This window comes from Rhincodon typus, chromosome 23, assembly GCF_021869965.1.
Source record: "Rhincodon typus isolate 14 chromosome 23, sRhiTyp1.1, whole genome shotgun sequence".
NCBI classification, from domain to species: Eukaryota; Metazoa; Chordata; class Chondrichthyes; order Orectolobiformes; family Rhincodontidae; genus Rhincodon; species Rhincodon typus.
This window is the reverse complement of record NC_063354.1, coordinates 17,562,796-17,582,130: the sequence shown is the minus strand read 5'-3', so window position 1 is coordinate 17,582,130 and position 19,335 is coordinate 17,562,796. Positions and strand designations below refer to the sequence as shown.

The 19,335-nt window shown below is 38.7% G+C and overlaps 1 protein-coding gene across 1 annotated transcript; it reads left to right on the top strand.

Annotated features, from left to right (window-relative positions):
• The first annotated feature begins 7,304 nt into the window (after positions 1-7,304).
• On the top strand, positions 7,305-16,917 carry LOC109936775 (tetraspanin-10). Its single transcript, XM_020535371.2, has 3 exons — positions 7,305-7,379; positions 13,831-14,423; positions 16,611-16,917. Exons 1-3 carry the CDS (start codon positions 7,305-7,307, stop codon positions 16,915-16,917), a joined length of 975 nt encoding a protein of 324 aa, XP_020390960.2.
• The last annotated feature ends 2,418 nt before the right edge of the window (positions 16,918-19,335 follow it).

Here is a 19,335-nt window from a genome sequence, read left to right as displayed (position 1 = left end):
TGTGTTTCCTACATTCCAATAATGACTACATAGAAAAAAGAAGTATCTCATTGGCTATAAAGCACTTTCAGAAAACTGGTGGTTCTGGAAAGTGCTATATAAACGCAAATTCATTTGTGCATTTACTGCTGTATGTAGAGCAAACAATATGTTCCTGCTTGATATCATTGTATAATAGAAAGTGACTTGTTAACTGAGGATTTAGCAAATTTTTCTGAAGTGCTACTATCAATACAATAACTAATAAATATATAAATACCATTAGATTTCCCATGGCACTACTCATACTAAGTCAGAAGATATGCTGCTTTTTAATAATACTAGCTTTATAGCATGTAACCAACAATGTATTGTAAAGCAGAGCTGTATTAACTTGACCTTAGCCTTTGAAGTCTGAAGGATCAATAGTGTCAAGGCATATATGGAAGATTAATTGTCTCTTGAGAGAACATAAAAGTTTGCAGCCTAGTGTCTGTTTGTAAATTCCCAACATTAGCTCAGAAGAAAGTCTTCCTCAAATGACTGCTTCTGTTTTTGACAATTTGAACAGTGTAGATATCGTGTCTGGACTATAACAGGCTCAAAGCCTTCATACTTAAGTAATGAATTTCCTGCTGCATTGCTCACAATGAAATCAATGATATTCAGCACAAGATGCCACAAGATTGCTCTGTCCTTGTAAGTGCAAAGAGAAAGAGAATCTCTAATTTACAAAGAAGTACTTGACCCTCTCTAATATCCCAAGGTTGGGCAATTTGAAGATTTTTAATAACCCCTTGCTCCAGTATCAGCACAGAAGGTGAGGCAGTGGGTTAAGATGGGGAAATGCTGCAATGATATGAACATGAGTCAGGATAGGGGTTGGGGGAATGAGTTTGATTGGAAGAGCTGACCCATGCAACGGAAGGTGGTAGCAAAACCCTAGGGACCTGTTGGCTGGACAGTTGGTTTGCAACGCAGAGTGATGCAAACTCTTTCAATTCCTATTCTGGCTGAGGTTACCATGAAGGATCTATCTCCTCAATTTCACTGTTTGCCTGAGACATGATGACCCTCAGGTTAAACTCACCATCAGTCTTCCCTCTCTCGAGAGAGTGTGGGACTCTGGTGACTTTATTACTTGAAGCTGGAAAGAAGCAGTTGCGACAACAACCAATTTCCACACTACAGGAAAACCAAGTGAAAGTTTCAACAGAGCAAAGACCCAGCATCACAAGGTCCCACTATAATTTCCATCGTAAATTTTCTCCAAATGCATTGGCAAGAGTACAGCTAATTTGTAATCCAATGTGCTACAAAGAGGGGAGCATTATAGCCATGCAAAATGTATTAATCCACTGATAATGTGTAGCTGTATTTAAAATGGTTTGTTTTCAGCCACAAAGTTCATTCACTGTAATCCTAAAGTTAGTTGGACATTAAATGTTAATAGTAAAATGCTTGAAGCTTTTAGATTCACAAGGTACATTGGGTAAAGAAGCTCATTTAACTAATCTTCACCATCCATCTGGAAATGCTTCCATTAAGACATATTTATTTTTAAATAGTCAACGAATTTTGCATCAACTGCAGCTGATAGTCAACTTCATTTGTTGGCCAAACTTTGTACAGAGCAGAAGGTCTGGAATCATTATCTATGTCCTACTTTCATAGTTTAATTTTCAAGATATTCCTGCTAAGTGCTGTTAACTATCGCATATCTCTACAAGATCACTTCCATTGTGCTAGTGTGAATACTATGGATATATTTTACCTTGAATATGTCTCATTTTGCAGTTTATCACCTGAAGACAATAGCTATTATGACAAAATTGCATTTTATAATCTGTTCTACTGAAAGCGAATTAGTAATTGACTAGCCTTGTGAAAAATTGATGGAGGTAATGTGGATAATCCTATTTGACTGGAATAGATTATGCAGCAACTACAGTAGCTAGGGAAGGGAAAAAGTGGATTAGATATTCATTGCTGTTTTTTATTAAATGAGGAACCGTCAGGGTTTTAAATGAAATAGTTTCTTTTTCCTTATTTCTATACTAGGTTACAGCCAAACAGAAGCTACAGCTATAGATTTCTCATGTGGTTTGAAGATCATCATTCTTCATTTAAAGTTCAGTTTCTGTGCTCCACATAACATTTGGCTCCAGCCAGGCAGCACTATACAAATTCCCCAATAGGGCTTCTGATACTTGTACAAAATAGAGCTCTCTATATGCTGAGTTTTATACAGACACACACACACACACACACACACACACACACACGCACAAGTGAATGTCTGAGCACAGATGTCAATTCCAGTTGAGTCTCAGTAGTATTCAGGAAGTCAAAGGAACACCTTGGGCACTTTTAACATCCATATTTGGCTTTATTAAACACATACCCCATGCATTGTCTAATCTCATCATTATGTTCAAAATTACTTGGCTGAGCAGAAATCAGAACCTTGTTGTGGTGAGATTCTACTTTTTTTTTCAGCATCCTATAATTCTGCCATATCTGGGGATATGCAGCTTTTATTCAGGACCCCTCCCAAACCTCAATTGGCTCTAGAGGGCATCACCAAGCAGGGCTCCTTTAAAGACATCAACCAGCTAGAATCCTATCAGTCCCACTTCTATTGTTCCTTTTTGATGTGCCCTTATATGAGGAATACAGAACATAGCAAACATACAAATTAGGAGCAGGAGAAGACTATTCAGCCCCTTGAGCCTGCTCTGCTGCACAATAAGATCATTGCAGACTCAAATTCACATAGCGACCTCACCCTGATGACCTTTCAGCCCCTTGCTTAACAAGAATCTACCTACCTCTGCTTTAAAAATATTCAAGGATTGCTTCCACCACCTTTTCAGGAAGAGAATTTCAAAAGCTCACAATCCTCCAAGAGAAAAAAAGGCCAAATGTCTATTTTAAATGAGCAACACCTCATTTTTCAACAATGACTAGGTTTTCATGCATGCAGAGCTGGCTTCCAGTAGGAGTGAGCCAATTCTGGATTGAATTGGCCATGTAGCTTTCTTTCCTGCAGCATTTGACAGCGGAGTAATCATTTGAATTCATTAAAGTAGAAATTATGACATTCTGCCTTGCAATTATTTTGTTTTAAAGATCTTCAGCTTGAGTAGTTAGACATGTTATGTTGAGACAAGTGTAGTTTAAACCGACTCCACCAAACCCCAAGTAGATCATATTCACCCTGTGCAAACGACCTTATCTACAAGACTTGGATCAACGGTGCACCCATGGGATTCACCTATGTCAGGAAACCAGAATGGGAATTTCTAGTCTACTGTAGTTTCTATGGAAAGAGCTCCCAGGAATACCTGCAGATGTTGTATGTCTTATCTGTAGGGATGCAAGGAGGCAGTGGATTATTGGTTTGATTTAGCAGAAGGGAAACATTGGTCGTACGCAGTTCGTCTTAGCCCTAAGAGTTATATGAAACAAAAGAATATAGAGTCAGGGCTAACCATTGCTACAAAAAAATGCATAGATATTTCAAGCAAGAGAAAACTCAATACCTACTACCCTGTAACCCATGCTAAGAAGTAAGATTACAAATGTGAGATATTTGACTTTTATTACAAATTATTTTGGCCAGACCGATCTATGTTATTCCATGAACTGAATCTGCAGATTTTGCTGAACTTCAGCTTTGACTTCTTATGTTAAATGCAGGCATCAGTCAACAATCTGTGGAACATGCTAATCTATTGCCTCTATTAAAAGTTTATAAGTCTCTCAGAGGAATAGTGAGGGTAAACAGAATGGCACACTGACTGACTAAATGTGAGCCCTGTGAGTGATATTCAGATCACATGGAATTTTCTTGTTCACTTTCTCTGGGGAATTGGCACTCACCAAATAAAGTGAAGCAGGAAAGGGGTAAAATCTTCTTACACCAGACATTCACCCTCCCTCTTTCTCAAATTTCATGCTACATCACTAGGCCTGAGCACGTTCCCTCCTTAATTTGCAGGTGCAGAGCTTGTGTCAGGATTGCAATGGAGCTGTGTAAATAGCCGAGGGAAGCAAAAGCAAATATGCCTGTCCTCAGGTAGGACAGTGAACTGAGGTGAGGGAAATTACTTGCAAAAGCACAAATGTATCCCAATGACAAATACTTTTAAAAAATGGAAATCAAGGCCAATTTTCTGTTACATTTCAGTATCAATTGTACAATCAAACTGGCATTTAACATTTTAAATGCACCTGAAGATCCTTAACAATATTAAATGCCACAGATGCCAGTGATGGTAAATTTGATCTGTGACTTGTATAGCTGGCTATTTGTGTGACCATCCCACAAAGGTAGTTGATTATTTATGCGATCAACGTCACTTCTGTGAGAAATGTTGATGGTTGGAACAAGGGATAGAGACCTGAAATAACCCAATTGAACACAGTTTCAACTTGTGCTAATATTTTGGGCCATTTCTTAAAATTGTTTGATTGTAGTGTAAATGGACAATCAATATTCAACTTACATCATTTCACTTTAATGCCAGAGACATTCTTTGACTAAAAATGGTTTTAAACAGTACATGACTGACCAAAAATGGCTGTTCTGATCACTTGACAAGCCCAGGCAAACCACATAGAACATACAAAACTGGTCGCAATGGAATTACCATTTCAATCAAGAGACACTTCAACTCAGTGGGGTGTCAAGAATTTTGCATTTCTTGTTTTATTCACATGTGCATGATAACATGGATAATATTATGATAATTATGCCTAATATTGGAGATGAATGGCTATGTGCTGAATGTTTAGTTTGAAAAAGGCATGGAATAAGACTTGGGCTATACCAGCAAACTATACTTCAGTAACTTGTTTTGAGCAAACAAAAAAAAAAGAGAAAGCAAGAGCAACATCGACAGATAACAGCTAGGATACCGAATGTTCTTCTCACCCTCTCTTTCTCAATCTCAGAAATCCACACCAGTGAAAATTCAATTTTGAAATATCATCATTCACCAAGATATTAAGGTTATCTGCAGGACTCACCACCCCTGAGGAAATGGGACAACAGGTAAATTATTGGGCCTCAGGTTTCAATTTTCCAACTCAAGGACTCTTAAAAACTTTAAAATGCAACTTGGCTTACCTTGCTTGCCGGAGGAGACACTCCCTCCTCTACCACCCCTCCCCATTTCCCTACCTCTACTTAGATGAAGTACAAATGTTAGATGTCACAATGTCTTATTTTTCCAGGATTTAGTAAATCAAACTAAGTATCTTTCACTGAAAAAAAACCTTGGAATTGGCTGTCCTTCATCTTTTATCTGGTTAACCAAGTTTAGTAAAAGGGTGATAGCTATGTTCTAAAAGAAGAAATAAAAATATTTGTTCCAGTCACAAAGAGGGGGAGCCTCCTCACTTGTTCTGAATAAAATAGTGAATTCAGTCTCAGCATTGTGAGATGGTAGTGTCGTGGTAGTATCACTGGGCTGGCCGGATATGCAGGCCAATGCTGTGGGAATTTGGGTCCAAATTCCACCACAGTTGAAGTTAGAATTTCAATGAAAGTCTAGATTAAAGAGCATAAAGAAACTAATGGCAACAATGTAAACACTGCTAATTGTCATCAAAAGCGATCTATTTCATTAATATCCCTTAGGAAAGTAAATCTGCCATCCTTACCTGGGCTGGCTTACATGTGACTCCAGACCCACAGCAATGTAGATGATTTTTAATAATTAAGTATGGGCAATAAATGCCAGCCCAACCAGTGATGCCTACATCCTGTGAATTTTTACAAATTAATTTTGCCCATTCAAAATTGTAAAAATGCAATAATGGAATAATTAGGTTCCTGACATCAAGAAATAATTGTTCTGATTTAAGAAAGATTTAAGTGGTGAGTTCTGAATTTCCCCAATGAGCAGAGGCCATATTATTTCCATGTGTTTGCATCTCATTAATAACTAATCTCCTCTTATCCCAATGCATCTCCTTATTCTCCCATCCTCCCCCGAGAAAAAAGAGAGTGCCAGTTCCTGACATGAAAGTCACAGCAGTTACCTGGCACCACAGTTCACCGCTTGCTTCTCAGGGTCTTATCCAACTTTGCTGTCACCACCACTTCCATGTATGCTCCATAGACACCATCCTCAATTCAAGTGGGTATTGTCAAACCAGTCTCTCCACATCAACATGGTTATTTTCAGAACAACTTACAGACTTCCGCCCTTCAGGACCTCATTTAGCAACTCATCTCATGGATTGACAAGATGCATCCAATACCTGTTGAATTCTTTTGTTAGTGCTCACTTATTTTGCATTTACTTCGAGGCTGTCAGCACCCCTGGCGTGTATTGGTTTACAGTGCAGGGAAAAAGGCAGACAGCTCGTTATATGTGTCTGCACTGCATACTCAAGGGGGCATTGCTGTATGGCACTGTGCTACATCCATGTCACACCTACGGCATATGTCCGCAGCGTATTTGGAAATACATTGCACGTACGTGAAACAAATGGCCAGGTCTGAAAATCAAAGAAGATCAAGAAAGTCAAAGTCCTCAGTGGGGTTAAGGAGGACTACAGTCAATCTGGGGGTACCACCACAGTCAGTCAAAGGGCTCATCTGATTTCAGTACAGGAGGTTGGCCATGGTTAGTTTGTCATTTGGTCCTATTGCTGCTTAGGAATCATTATTTTTGCTAGCCAGGGTTTGGGTATGATCAGGCTTTCAGGTCAAGTCCAACCAGTCCAGGATTGCAGGGAACATTCCCCCAGGCTGCATGGGTGCACCCGTGCGCAGCTGCTCTGATGTTCTATGCGCACAATTGGCATCAGTGTACTGTTCTCGGCATTGACTTCCAGTGCACAGGACTTGGAGGCCTATGTACCCCGGATGACAAATATTTCGACATCTTCAGTTGCTTTAATTGCATTTCAATGAAAACATAAATTAACCTACATAATTTCCTAGCCTTCTCCTGCTACACAGTCCAGTGCATTTAAATGAAATTTGCAACACCTTTCTGTGAATCAAGTAATTCTTTTGACAAGAGTTTCCTGTGTGAAATCAGGTCAGTGCATTGCAGACCAATCATCAGCAGTGTCTACAAAATGTCAGAACAATGGACACTGTGAAAAAGCATGACGGGCTTTCAGTAAAAGAGACTTAGATCCTTCCCTCTAATCACTTGGCTCTGACTCTCACATGATTTAAGAACTGTTTTTTTGGGGTTTGTTACTTCTCGCTGACTCACTGGTGAAACAACTGCTTTGACTTTTTGTGAATACTTTCCGTTAAAGTTGACCAGAAATTGAAAAGAACCATGGTGCAGTTCATGATGAAAATGATGCAGTGTTTATCTTTCATCAAGAAGGGAGATGTGGGTGAACTCAGTCCTTTGATTTTCAAGGTAAAAGATCATAATGATAATTTCAAAATATTATAATTATAGCTTTAATAAGTGATTGTTTGATAATAAAATGTCGCCTTGCTGTGTGAATCCTCGGTATCATTTCCAAGCAAGTATCATAATTTTCATAGAATTACAATATTCCTTCTGGAGTAAAAACAGAATATGGTGGGAGTACTCAACTAGAGCAGCATCTTTGCAGAGAAAGTGAAAGCTAACTTTTCAGCAAAATAACCTCTCGTCAGAACAACTTTCTGGATTGTTCAACGTGTTATTGAAAGGAAACTAAGAAAGAAAGAAAAAACACAGTCTACAAAGTTAGAAAAAAATGTCATTTAATAACTAGCCAAATGAAAGACATTGACAACAGAGATAAAAATGTAGTCTTCTTTGTTTAATATGTGCATTATTCCCCTTAGAAGTTATTTTTGATTATTTTTGCTTGGACAATTGCAATGTATGATGGCATTGCGAGTTCATCCAAATACTGGGACTCAATAAAATTATATCTGCTGTTAATTTCCATGCCTCATCACGTCAAATTGCAGCTGATTATAAATGTGGAAATAATCTTAATGCACAGAAGAAATCCTCACATTTGAACTACCAGTTGCGAGAGAGTGTTTCCAAAAACGGAAAACCAATTTTTCTTAGTGTAATTTTTTGAAGAATGGGTAAGGCACGGGTCAGTACATTAGTAATAAAGTCAGTCGTGTTGAAATGAGTATCTGACAAGTAGGTATACTGCAATGAATTGAAAACATTATAGAGGATCTTTCAGTCATCATTCAACCAAAATCCAATGAGCAAAGACAAGCAGGGAATTTCTGGTAATTCCTTAATTATGTTCGTATGAAATTATCTTTTTGTTTCATTGTGATAGGCAGTACATGAGTTTGAAATTGTGGTGTGGTGGTAATGTCACTGGATTAGTAAAGTAGATACCCAGGCTAACGTTCTGGGGACATGTGTCTGAAGCCCATTGTGGAAAATGGTGAAATTTCAATTCAATAAACATCTGGACTAAAAAGCTAGTGATGATGTAACCACTGTCAATTGTCATAAAATCCCATTTGATTCACAATTGTCCTTTAGGGAACAAAATCTGGCGGAATGTGACTCCATGTGGTTGATTCTTAAGTTTCTTCCGGGCAATTAGGTTTAATAATAAATGCTCGCCTAACCAGTCACACCAACATCACATGAACAAATAAAATAAAGAGGGAGTGCTGTGTACCTCAAATGCTATGGCAGTGAATTGCAAAGTTCACTGTATGTCAACAGTTACTGTTGTTCAAAGTAATTAACTGTGCATGAAGCATTTTTGGAAATGTCTGTGAGTTGTGATAAAGTACAATATAAATGTGCCTTCCTTCTTTCAATAATCCATGGTTTATCATTAGCTTTGCTTATAAACACTTTCTGCTTAATCTGTTGCATGCTATACATTATTTCTTGATATGACCAGTCCCTGGGTGAGGTTCCCCAATTTATTATGGTTCCAGATGGGACAAATTGCCAAACTCTTGGATAAGAAGGGCTGAACTAGCTCTCTTTCGTTGTTCATCCTCCTCCCTGGGTTTGGTGTAACAAGATTAATTTAAAAAAAATTCCCCTTCCTGGTGTGTATCTTTCTCCCAGACCAAGTGTTTTAAATGGGAACAATTTAACCGGGCTTTCTTGAGTTAATGAAAGTTACTTAGTTACTAAATGTGAGAAGAAGTAATAACACAATGCACAACACACAGATTAGAAATGAGGACAGTCCAAAAAACACAAATTTAAAAAATATACCGATTAGACGCTGGGTCATTTGTGAAATTTGTTTGTGGAATGTTGATGGTTGAGTGACTGATTTCAAGATTCTCCTATTTCCTTTTGAAGTGGCTTACAAGTGGCTCCCAGCACTCAAAGCAAGAGAATCCTTTACTTGCAATAAATGGTGTTAAGTAAATGGTTCTTTGACTATGATTTTTATAGCGTACAAGCACTTTAACCCAGACTAGTATACTTGAGTACCATAGCCCACAAGCTCATACAAGCACTGTATACCCACTAGCGCACATAGACCAATGTTATATCTGGCCTTTAACTGCTTACCTTGTTTATTCTTGAAAGGGGAAAATACAAAACATGCGTCCTATCCAGACTGCTGTATCTTCTCCCGTAATTTTCTCAGCCTGAGATACTCACAAGGGACTACAGTTCAGTTTGTCGTTCATTTGTCCCTTTGAAGCTTTCTTGATAGCTTCAGGTATGACATTCTAGGATTCCTCCCTAGAGGAATAATCTTTTGGCTGTATCTCCTCATATTGCAATTGAATGTTCATATATCCATAGATGATCTGAGTTTATGATCCTTGTTCATTACATTCTGTAGCTTAAATAATGTTAAACACATATTATCATGAAAAAAGATGTTAAAAATGCTTGGCCAATTAAATAAAATGAAACAAAAAGATAATTTCATATGAACATAATTAAGGAATTACCAGAAATTCCCTGGTTGTCTTTGCTCATTGGATTTTGGTTGAATGAGTGTAAATGCTTGAGTTGCCAAATGCCACTAGAGAAGTATTAAGTTGTACAATGCTTTTGTTTTAGTGATTTTTTTCTATGCAACATTAACACAGGCTGGAAAAAAGTGATCCAATCAATTGTATTTCCAAAGTACATGTTAATAAACAAAAAATCTTACAGCCACTAGTAATAAATTGTAAAATAATCTCCATATTTACATCTTTAATTCTTTAGCAGCCTTTCCCTTTCTTTCAATGTATTAAAGTATAGGATATTGGTTTGGAAATGCTTCCAAATTTTTCAACAGGGCATAATCCTGACCAGACTTCTGAAAGGAAACATACTTGTAATAATTGTTTTTATATTATGCTTCGTATCTGGAAAATATTTACTTGGGAAAAATGCAGAGATCAGAAAAGCTTGGTCAAAAGATTTTTTCAAAGAAGACTCTGAAAAGAGGGCAAGTGGAAATTTGTAAATGAGTATTTCCAGAGCGATGCACTTCGGTAGTTCACTATTACTGAGGCAAAAGAGAGTCTGACATACAGAGGATCAGAATAAGAACTGCAAAGATAGGGATTAGGTGTGGGGTTTTGAAGGGCCAAAGGAGATTACAAAGATACCTAGAGGCACAAGGATAGACAACACTTGGATAAAGAAGATAGATCCTTGGTGAACATCTGAGGTGTTGGAATCACAGAGGAAGTGATGCTCTGGACGTGATTGATAGGTTCAACTGTTGCATTGGAACTGACAAGATGGCTGGTCCATTGTGTTAGACAACAGGGGAGTGATGAGCTGACAGTGAATGGTGTGACTAATTGTCTAACACTGCAGAGCAGTAGGAAAGGATAATCCATCACAGTCACAGGGATCACCATTTATGACCGTGGTTATTGATTTGCTGTTGTGGAAGGGACAAGAACCAAATGAGAAAGATTGAACAGAGGTGCAGGAAAGATAAGAACGTGCTTGAAAGATGAAAGCAAATTCTACGGCCTTGGAGAGGAAAGTGGTATTTGACATTGAACAATAGTTATTTAGAACAAAGGATTCTTCAAGGATTAATTTTTGAGTAGGCCACGATGGTATCATCCAGAAAAATCAAGAAAAAAGCCTGATGAAAGAGACCTATTAACATGACAACAAGGAAGGGCAGTTTGATGATCATAAGATTAATTGAAATAGGTTCAAAGCACGGAAGGTAGACCTTATGGATAAAGAAAAATGCTGAGAGAGGACTTGGGGGTGAATGAAGAAATTCAGAGAGAGAGAGAGATGAAGGTGCAGAGGTCCAAAAATAAAAAAAAACATTTTTATTAGTGACAATGTGCTTTTAAAGTAAAGTAGCATTATTTTGAATGTATCTAACTAAAAGAATCTTTCAGTTTAGGGTTATGCAAATGACCTTTAATTATGTTAGGAGAGTCTCTGGGACATGATCCCATGATCTTCCCATCAGGCATCGTGTAGAAATAAACTAGTGACTGAAACAGAGAAATCTTTGTTGACTTTGAACAGTTAAGGCATTTGTGTAGAATGATAATGTAACATTATTCCATCCCTGAATACACTTTAGTTTAAATTTACCAAAATTTTTTGAAAGATAAATTAACAAAAATGAGGAGAGTAATCCTATACCTATAGATCTGCAGGATTTTGCAAAGACAACACATTGTTTTGCCTTTAGTCATTCTGTCTATGTCATGGATTCAGTGTAGTACCTTTAATCAATCAGCTATGTGAATGTAACATACAATAACTTCAGTAAGCACAGAATCCAGACTGTTCTGAAGATTGGTCACTGGACTCAAAATGTTAACTCTGATTTCTCTCCACAGATGCTATGAGACCTGCTGAGCTTTTCCAGCAATTCTGTTTTTGATCCAGACTGTGAATATCTGTGATAATATGTCTAGGTAAATAGCTGCTGTTGTTTATAAACCTCAAGACCTTTTCCTCCACACGAATCAGTCTACATGATATATAATATAGAATACCACAAACTGCACAGTGGTGTCAGAAGTGGGGTTGCTGAGAATACCATCTACAGGCACAAGTCTTCAAATTTTAAAGAACAGCAACTCTTAAAGTGACCACTCTTATTGACAGGCTTAATAACAAAGTCAGGGTTAGATCTGAGTGCACGGAGTGCAGTCAGTTCAGAGGGAGAAATGTTGGATTTGATGAGGGGGGTAGAGAAATTGAGGTGACTAATATCATGTCAACAGTTCTCAATGAACAGATCAAGTGCAGGTAAAAGGCCAGAGGGAGGTGTCCAGGTGGAGGGAGAGTGTTGGGACTGGGCAAAGGGATCTGTGGGATGGGGAGAGGACTCTTGTCCAAAGAAATGAGCACGGAGGCAAAGACGGCGGAAGAAGAGTTCGGTGTCATGTCATGCCCAAAATTCATTAAGGTGGGGACGCAGGGGGATAAAACTAAGGCCTTTGCTGAGTACAGACCATTCAGCATCAGAGAACGGAAGGTTGGGAGGGATGTTGAATAACTGACAGGAGGTGGGGTTGGGAGACGGGATGGAATCAGAGGGAAGGGGAGGAGAGGAATGTTCCAGAGGGCTGTGGGTATTTGTGAGTTGTTGCATCTTGCCTGAAAGGAAAAAAAGAAAGTTTCTTGTTAGCACGACGAATGAGGCAGAGGATGAAGTGGAACTGAGGAGTGGTGCAACCCTGAGCCAGCGTGTTGCTTTGCTGTTGGAGAGAAAGGTTGAGAGTGTGCATGTGGCACTGCATGGCACTGAGTTTGGATCTCAGGATGTGACGAGAGCAGCTGTCCATGGAACGTTGAACATCACGGAGATATCTGTGATCCTGGAAGGATTCAAAACACGAGGGATGAAACTTCAGTTGGAATCCACATGGGGTGAGTCTGAGCTGGAGGCAGTCAATGAGGAATGTGATATGGCTGTGGAAATGAGTTTTAGCAAATACTTGGTCAAACACCAGGAGTGGCAGTGAAATTAATGTCGGTGGGCAAGAAGAAAGATTGGAACAGAAATCCCATCGGAGAGAGGAGCAGAACTTCTTCAAGGTGGGCATGCGTTTTGTTCCTGATTTACAGCATTTGCAGTTCTTTCGGTGTTTATTTGGTACAAAACATGGCTTGTCTCACCCTATAAAACAGTGTCCAGTGTTGCGTAATATGTGCAGGGTATGTTTTACAAAATGGTGCAGGGCTAAAATGAGTAGGAAGTCTAACTACCAAAAGAAGAGCAAAGTACACTCCACACCACTGAGTGAAGAAATGACAAATTAACAATGTCAAAGCAGCTTCCAAAGTTCCCTCCATGGCATGCAAGCAGGCGAGCAGAGTCAAGTGCTGGAGAAACACAGCCAGTCTGGCAACATTTTGGATAGTATATGTGAAAGTAAGTTTTAAAATTACAGCACAATATACAATAATATTGCATTGCACCATTATGTCTAGATAAGTGACAGTGTGGCATGATCGAGTAACTAGAACGAATGGATGAGCAATCGTGTAGGTGTGTGCCCAGTCGGCATGTATGTGTGCAATCTATCTGGCAGATTGTGTGGAGAAATAATTCAATACGTGAGTAAATGATCTTCATGAATATGCAAAAAGAAAATATTAGGCTGAGTGCCCGCACTTTCCTGAATTCAATTAACTAAACGAACTAATGTATTTCATATTATTTAATGTGCGTTTTTAAAGGTACGCTGTCAGAAACAATGTGACACGTGTAAAGTCGGATTTTACTCAGGTCATTAATTAGAAATGGTTAGGTTTTGGATAGGACCACATAAACTGAATGGACTGCTTGTAGCCACAGCTCCACTGCTTTCTGATATTTTCCGACTGTAGAAACAAACTTAAATATCTAAGCTCTAGTGAGGCGAGCCTCGCAGTGACCTTCTCTTCCTTGTCTTTTTACACCCCACCACTCCAACAGGAAGGCACACTCCACAATGATAAACTGGGGCAGGCATCGTGCAGTCGCTGTCCACAGGCTGATGGTGCTGATACAGTGAGAGACGTGCGGTCAGAGCTTCACAACCCCCAGCGGCTCTGCCGAGCCAACAAAGTCAACGGTTGTATCAAGTACCTCATGGTCCTGTCCAACTTCATACTTACAGTGCTGGGCTACTTGATTCTTGGGATCGGGATCTGGGGACTGATAGATAAGGAATCTCTGGACCTGAACAAAATCAACACTCTGAGCACAGACCCCATGCTGGCGTTCGTTGTTGTGGGACTGATTGTTGGTTTCTTTTCTTGCTCTGGCTGCCTGGGGGCTCTGAGGGAGAACCAGTACTTGCTGAAATTCTTCACGGCTGGCATCCTCATGTTCGTGACGGCGGAGATCATAGGCGGGATTGTGGTCTACGCCCAGAGGGACAGAATCGAACGCTTCCTGAAGAATGGCATGACCCTGTGTGTCAAGAGATATCAGGACGATCCTGATGTCCGGTTCATTATCAACGAGATCCAACAAGGACTAAAGTGTTGCGGGGTCGAGTCTTATCACGATTGGCAATTAAACCTGTGAGTAAGTTGCCAGACAGATTCACAACACATCTTGACCAATGTACTAACATGTATTTAGTCTGGGCTTCAACAGTAATCGAATATTCATTCTGCCAAAAGAAAGGTTTTGTGCGGAGTTGTATTCCCGGTGAACTTTAGTCATGTTGACTTTCATTAGGGGGATCTATTGAATCAAACAGTTCTTCTCCTCACCAAAAGCAGAGAATGCTGGAGAAACTTAGCAGGTGTGAACTCAGTTCTTCAGAAGAGTCATTTCAGACTCGAAACGTTAATCCTGTTTCTCTCTGCGCAGATGTTGCCAAACCCGCTGAGTTTCTCCACCATCCTCTGTTTGTTCCAGATATCCAGCGTCTGCAGGATTTGTCCTTATTTCTCCACGCCTGTTCCTGATCCAAGTGAACTCCAACTTCCGTAAAATTCCGTAGATGTTGGAAAAATGGGCAAAAAAAAGTCGTTCGAATTATATCAGGCCGAATCAAACAACTCCCATCACTTTTTATACTTTCCTACTGCACTTGGCTAAGAAATATATACACGTCCCGTTGCACAAATTTGTTTTTAACAGCCTGAGACAGAGGTCTGCACCTGCCTCCAAACCTTGCTCCTGAGTATGGAAGGCAGTGGCAAACCTCCATTGGCAAAAAAACAGCCAAAGAAAATGTCTCAAGATGAGGCATCAATAGAAAATGAGCCAAGGATCTGCAGAGCCGTCACAGAATGGAAAATATTTTAAGCATAAGATGCATTCAGAAAGCTATTGAGTCAATCACATGTAATGAACCACGTGATACATATTTGTCATATGATGTCACACCTGCCATATAACGGTCAACTAATAGTCCAAAACTTCTACTTTAGTGCTATTTCAACAAGCAAAATAGCAGGTGCTGTTAAAACAAAAAGTCTTCCTTCAGTCCTGAATACAATGTACTGTTTCTTAACAAAACAGAATGCTGGAGAAACTCGGCAGGTTTGGCAGCATCTGTGGAACGGGAAACAGGAGACAACATTTTGAGTCTGATATGACTCTTCTTCAGAACTGAGTTCACACACTATGCCAGACCTGCTCAGTTTCTCCAGCATTCTCTTTTTTTTTCCAGCATCCACAATATTTTGCCCACATTTGCAATGTTTATTAAAATCATTTTCACTTAATTTGTTCTTTTTTTTAATCAAAATGTGCCATAATGAAGGAGACAAATTACTTAAGTAGTTCATGAAATTCAGAAGTAAACTGTCCTTTGTGACTAAACTAGTGGCTCTTGCATAAAATCTTTATAGGACAATTTTCGGTTTACATGATTCCATAATGAAAAAGTTGGTGCCATTGTGTAGATATGCCTTTCATTTTGTATTTGATACATGCTGCAATTTTAAAATAAAAATTATATTTACTTTCCCATATTTAAAATATTGACTTGCCAATTTATTTTTGTTGGCATAACAAAATTCCATGAAAGAATTGGAAAGTTGTGATATATAAATATATATCATGCACATAATTATGTAGCCTACCATTTAAAATGAAGAGGATGATTTCAAACAGCCGCAGTGTAACACAATGTCAAAAGTTCAAAAATATACTTTCAATAAAGTTACAACTTAGTGTCACATTGGGACATCAGCTTTCCTCACGGCTCTTTATTTGGTCACTTTAGTTGGTACAATTTATACACAAAAGAAGTCTTGTGGTAATGTAGGAGTATTAGTTTCTCTGAATTTGAGACCTGAGCCAGGACTTTTTCGGTTTGGGCAGTGCCTTGGTAATGTCGCTAACCAGATTGTTTATCAGCTTTAAATTCTTCCAATATGCCTGATAAGTGAATCAGAAAATAAGCATGAGTTAAAAGACAGACTCATATCCATAGTTTTAATCAAGATGTAATTTCATTTTTCATTTCCAGCTAGTCAATGGAAGGTTTCATGAGTGTAGCTAACTCTACTGACATTGCCTGTCTGATATCATCACAGCAAGTTTTCTTTCTTGTGGACTGTAGTGTAGCAGTTTTGTTGGTAATTATGGAACAGTCAAGAACCATTATATTATGATCAATTGAGCAAAGACAGGCAGCCAGCGCAAGTAGACTTGTTTAGAAACTGGAAACGAATCCAAATCATGTATGTTTTCTCTGTCAAAAACAGAACTTGTGACGTGATTTTAAACTGTTTGATTTACTTTTGCAGGTATTTTAACTGCAGCTCCCCAGGTGTCCATGCATGTGGAGCTCCTGCTTCATGTTGCATCAATCCTCAAGAAAATGGCACAGTTATGAACTCTCAGTGTGGCTTTGGCACTTTACACATGGAAGAAGTGACAGCCCAGAATTATATTTACCTCCATGGGTGCATGTCACACCTCACTAATTGGCTTAATAGCAATATAGGTTCAATTGCTGCATTTGGTGTAATTCTCATGGTTATTCAGCTGCTTGGGTTAATTTTTGCAATGAAGATACTGAGTGACATTGAACTGATCAAAGTACATTGGTAGCAAAGTGTAAAACAGAACTTTCCTGCAACACTTTATGTTAAACCTCAAAGAATGGATGGGTGGAATCTGTTGACTGAACTGTTCCATATTATTGTTGGCATCTAAGTCTCACATAGCCCACTCCTGAAATGGAGATTTATATAAATCCAAGTTCACGTTGTTGTCTTTGACTGAAGTGTTTTTTTCTGAGTTTTTTCCTGCAACTTTATTATTTATCCAAAAAATGATTATTATGAACAGAATATGGAGGTTAAGTGTACTGAGACAATTTAAGTACATGTAAAAAATGTGATTGCAAATATTAAATATTTTATTCTGCAGCTCTGAATGTAGTGTTACGTAATCTTTGCTCTTAACAAATGTAGGTTTTCTTACTAAATTAGACTACACAGACAAGTGGAGGATCTAGGATTTGTAAATTACAGATTTATTATAATATTGTAAGGTTATACTTACCTCCACAAATCAACATAAAGGTATAATTTAGAAGGCCGATTTGTTTATGGAAGCTGTTGAATTACCAGAATGTTTTGACAGTCGTTTATGTGAGTGAGATGAGGATTGTGTGAATTGAATGTAAAAGCAGAAATTATTGGAAATACTCAGTGTGTCACTGAATATATACTGAGAGAAACAGACACTTGTTGATTATTTCCAGCATTTTCTGTTTTTTTTTCAGATTTCCAAGACTGTCTTGCCTTTGTGACTTGAGTACTTGTGCTAATAACCTTAGGATATGTCATTTGAGCACACCGATCTGCAGAAGCTCTGCAAGCCAGATTAAAAATCAAGAATATCCGATGACATTTATCAAGTTGTCTTGAGAACATGAAAACTGATGTCAAAATATATCTAATTTTTGTTACTAGGATGAATTAAATTAAATTATGCCAGCAACAGGAACACACAAAAAAAGTAGCTATGGTATACTTGGGGGAAGAACGTAAAGGGAATGGTTTCATTTGTAAAAATTGTTGATTTTTTTAAAGCAATCATTAACAATAACATGTTCAAAGTCTGGGTAAAGATTATATCAGAATTTATTTATGGCTTACTATACTTGTCTGGGCGTCTCTGTTAAGAAACAAATTTGAAATTAGGAAGCAGAGAGGGAGAACAGTGAGAAGAGAAAGAGAAATGATGGGAAGAGGGATCAAATAAAGATGAAGGAGAAAAACAGAAAGAATGGAAGAGAGACAATATAGGAACATAGGAGCTATTCACCCTCTCAAACCTGCTCTGTAATTCTATATGAGCATGACTGGTCTATTTGTGTTCCGAATTCCACCTTCCCATCTATTCCCAATGCCATGTGATTCCCTTGCCTCGTAAGAAATCTACCTCTACCTTAAAAATATTTAATGACCCCGCCTTCACCATCTTCTGAGACAGAAAGAGTTCTAAAGTTGCACAACTCTCTAAGAGAAAAAAAAAATCCTCCTCATTTTTGTCCTAAAAGATGACTCCTATTTTTCAAACAGTGTCCTCTACTTCTGGCATCTCTCACAAGAGGAATCATTCTTTGCCCTTACAGGACCTTACAAACTTCAATCAAGTCACCCATCGCTCTTCTGAACTACAGTGGAAACAGGCTTAGCCTCTCTAACCTATCTTTATAAGACAACCTACTCATTTCAGACAGCAATCTAGTAAATCTCTTCTGAACCACCAACACATTAACATTATTCCTTAAATAAGGAGACCAAAGCTACATACGGTATTCAAGATGTGGTCTAACTAATACCCAGTAAAGCTGAGGGTTAACGTCCTTAATTTTATGTTGAATTCCTCTTGTGATAAAGGATAGGATTCCATTAGCCTTCTTAATGACTTGTTGTACCTGCATATCAATGTTTTGTGACTTATGCACCAGAATACCTGGAGCTCTCTGCACCTCAATTGATATAAATGTTAAAATGTTGAGAGCCCAGTACAGACCCCTGTTACATCCTGCCAAGCTGAAAAAGATTAATTTATGCGTGTTCTCTACTTTCTGCCATCCAGCCAGCCATTCTTCTATCTATGCTGGCATGTTACCCCACGCACCATGAGTTTCCCTTTTGCCAATAACTGTCTGTGCAGAACCTTGTTAACTATCATGTGGAAAACCCATGGCAGAGTCTTATTGAGGCTTGAACAATGTGGACTATTGTAAGAAATACGGCAGAATCACGCAAGAAATCCGGCGAGGCCTGTGTTGGGATGAATTCATTGATTCTCATGAGGCAGAGGCAAGTGGCCAAATCAGCAGGACTATTGTTTGTTAATGACCTTACTAACAGTAATCTTGCCTCACTTATATGCAGCTGCCCATTTTACTAGCTGCAGTGTGCAAACTAGACACCAACATTCTCAATATGGAAGTCAAAGCGGATAACTGGTGACTTCAGCTCACTGCTGGCTGTGAACAGCCGCTAC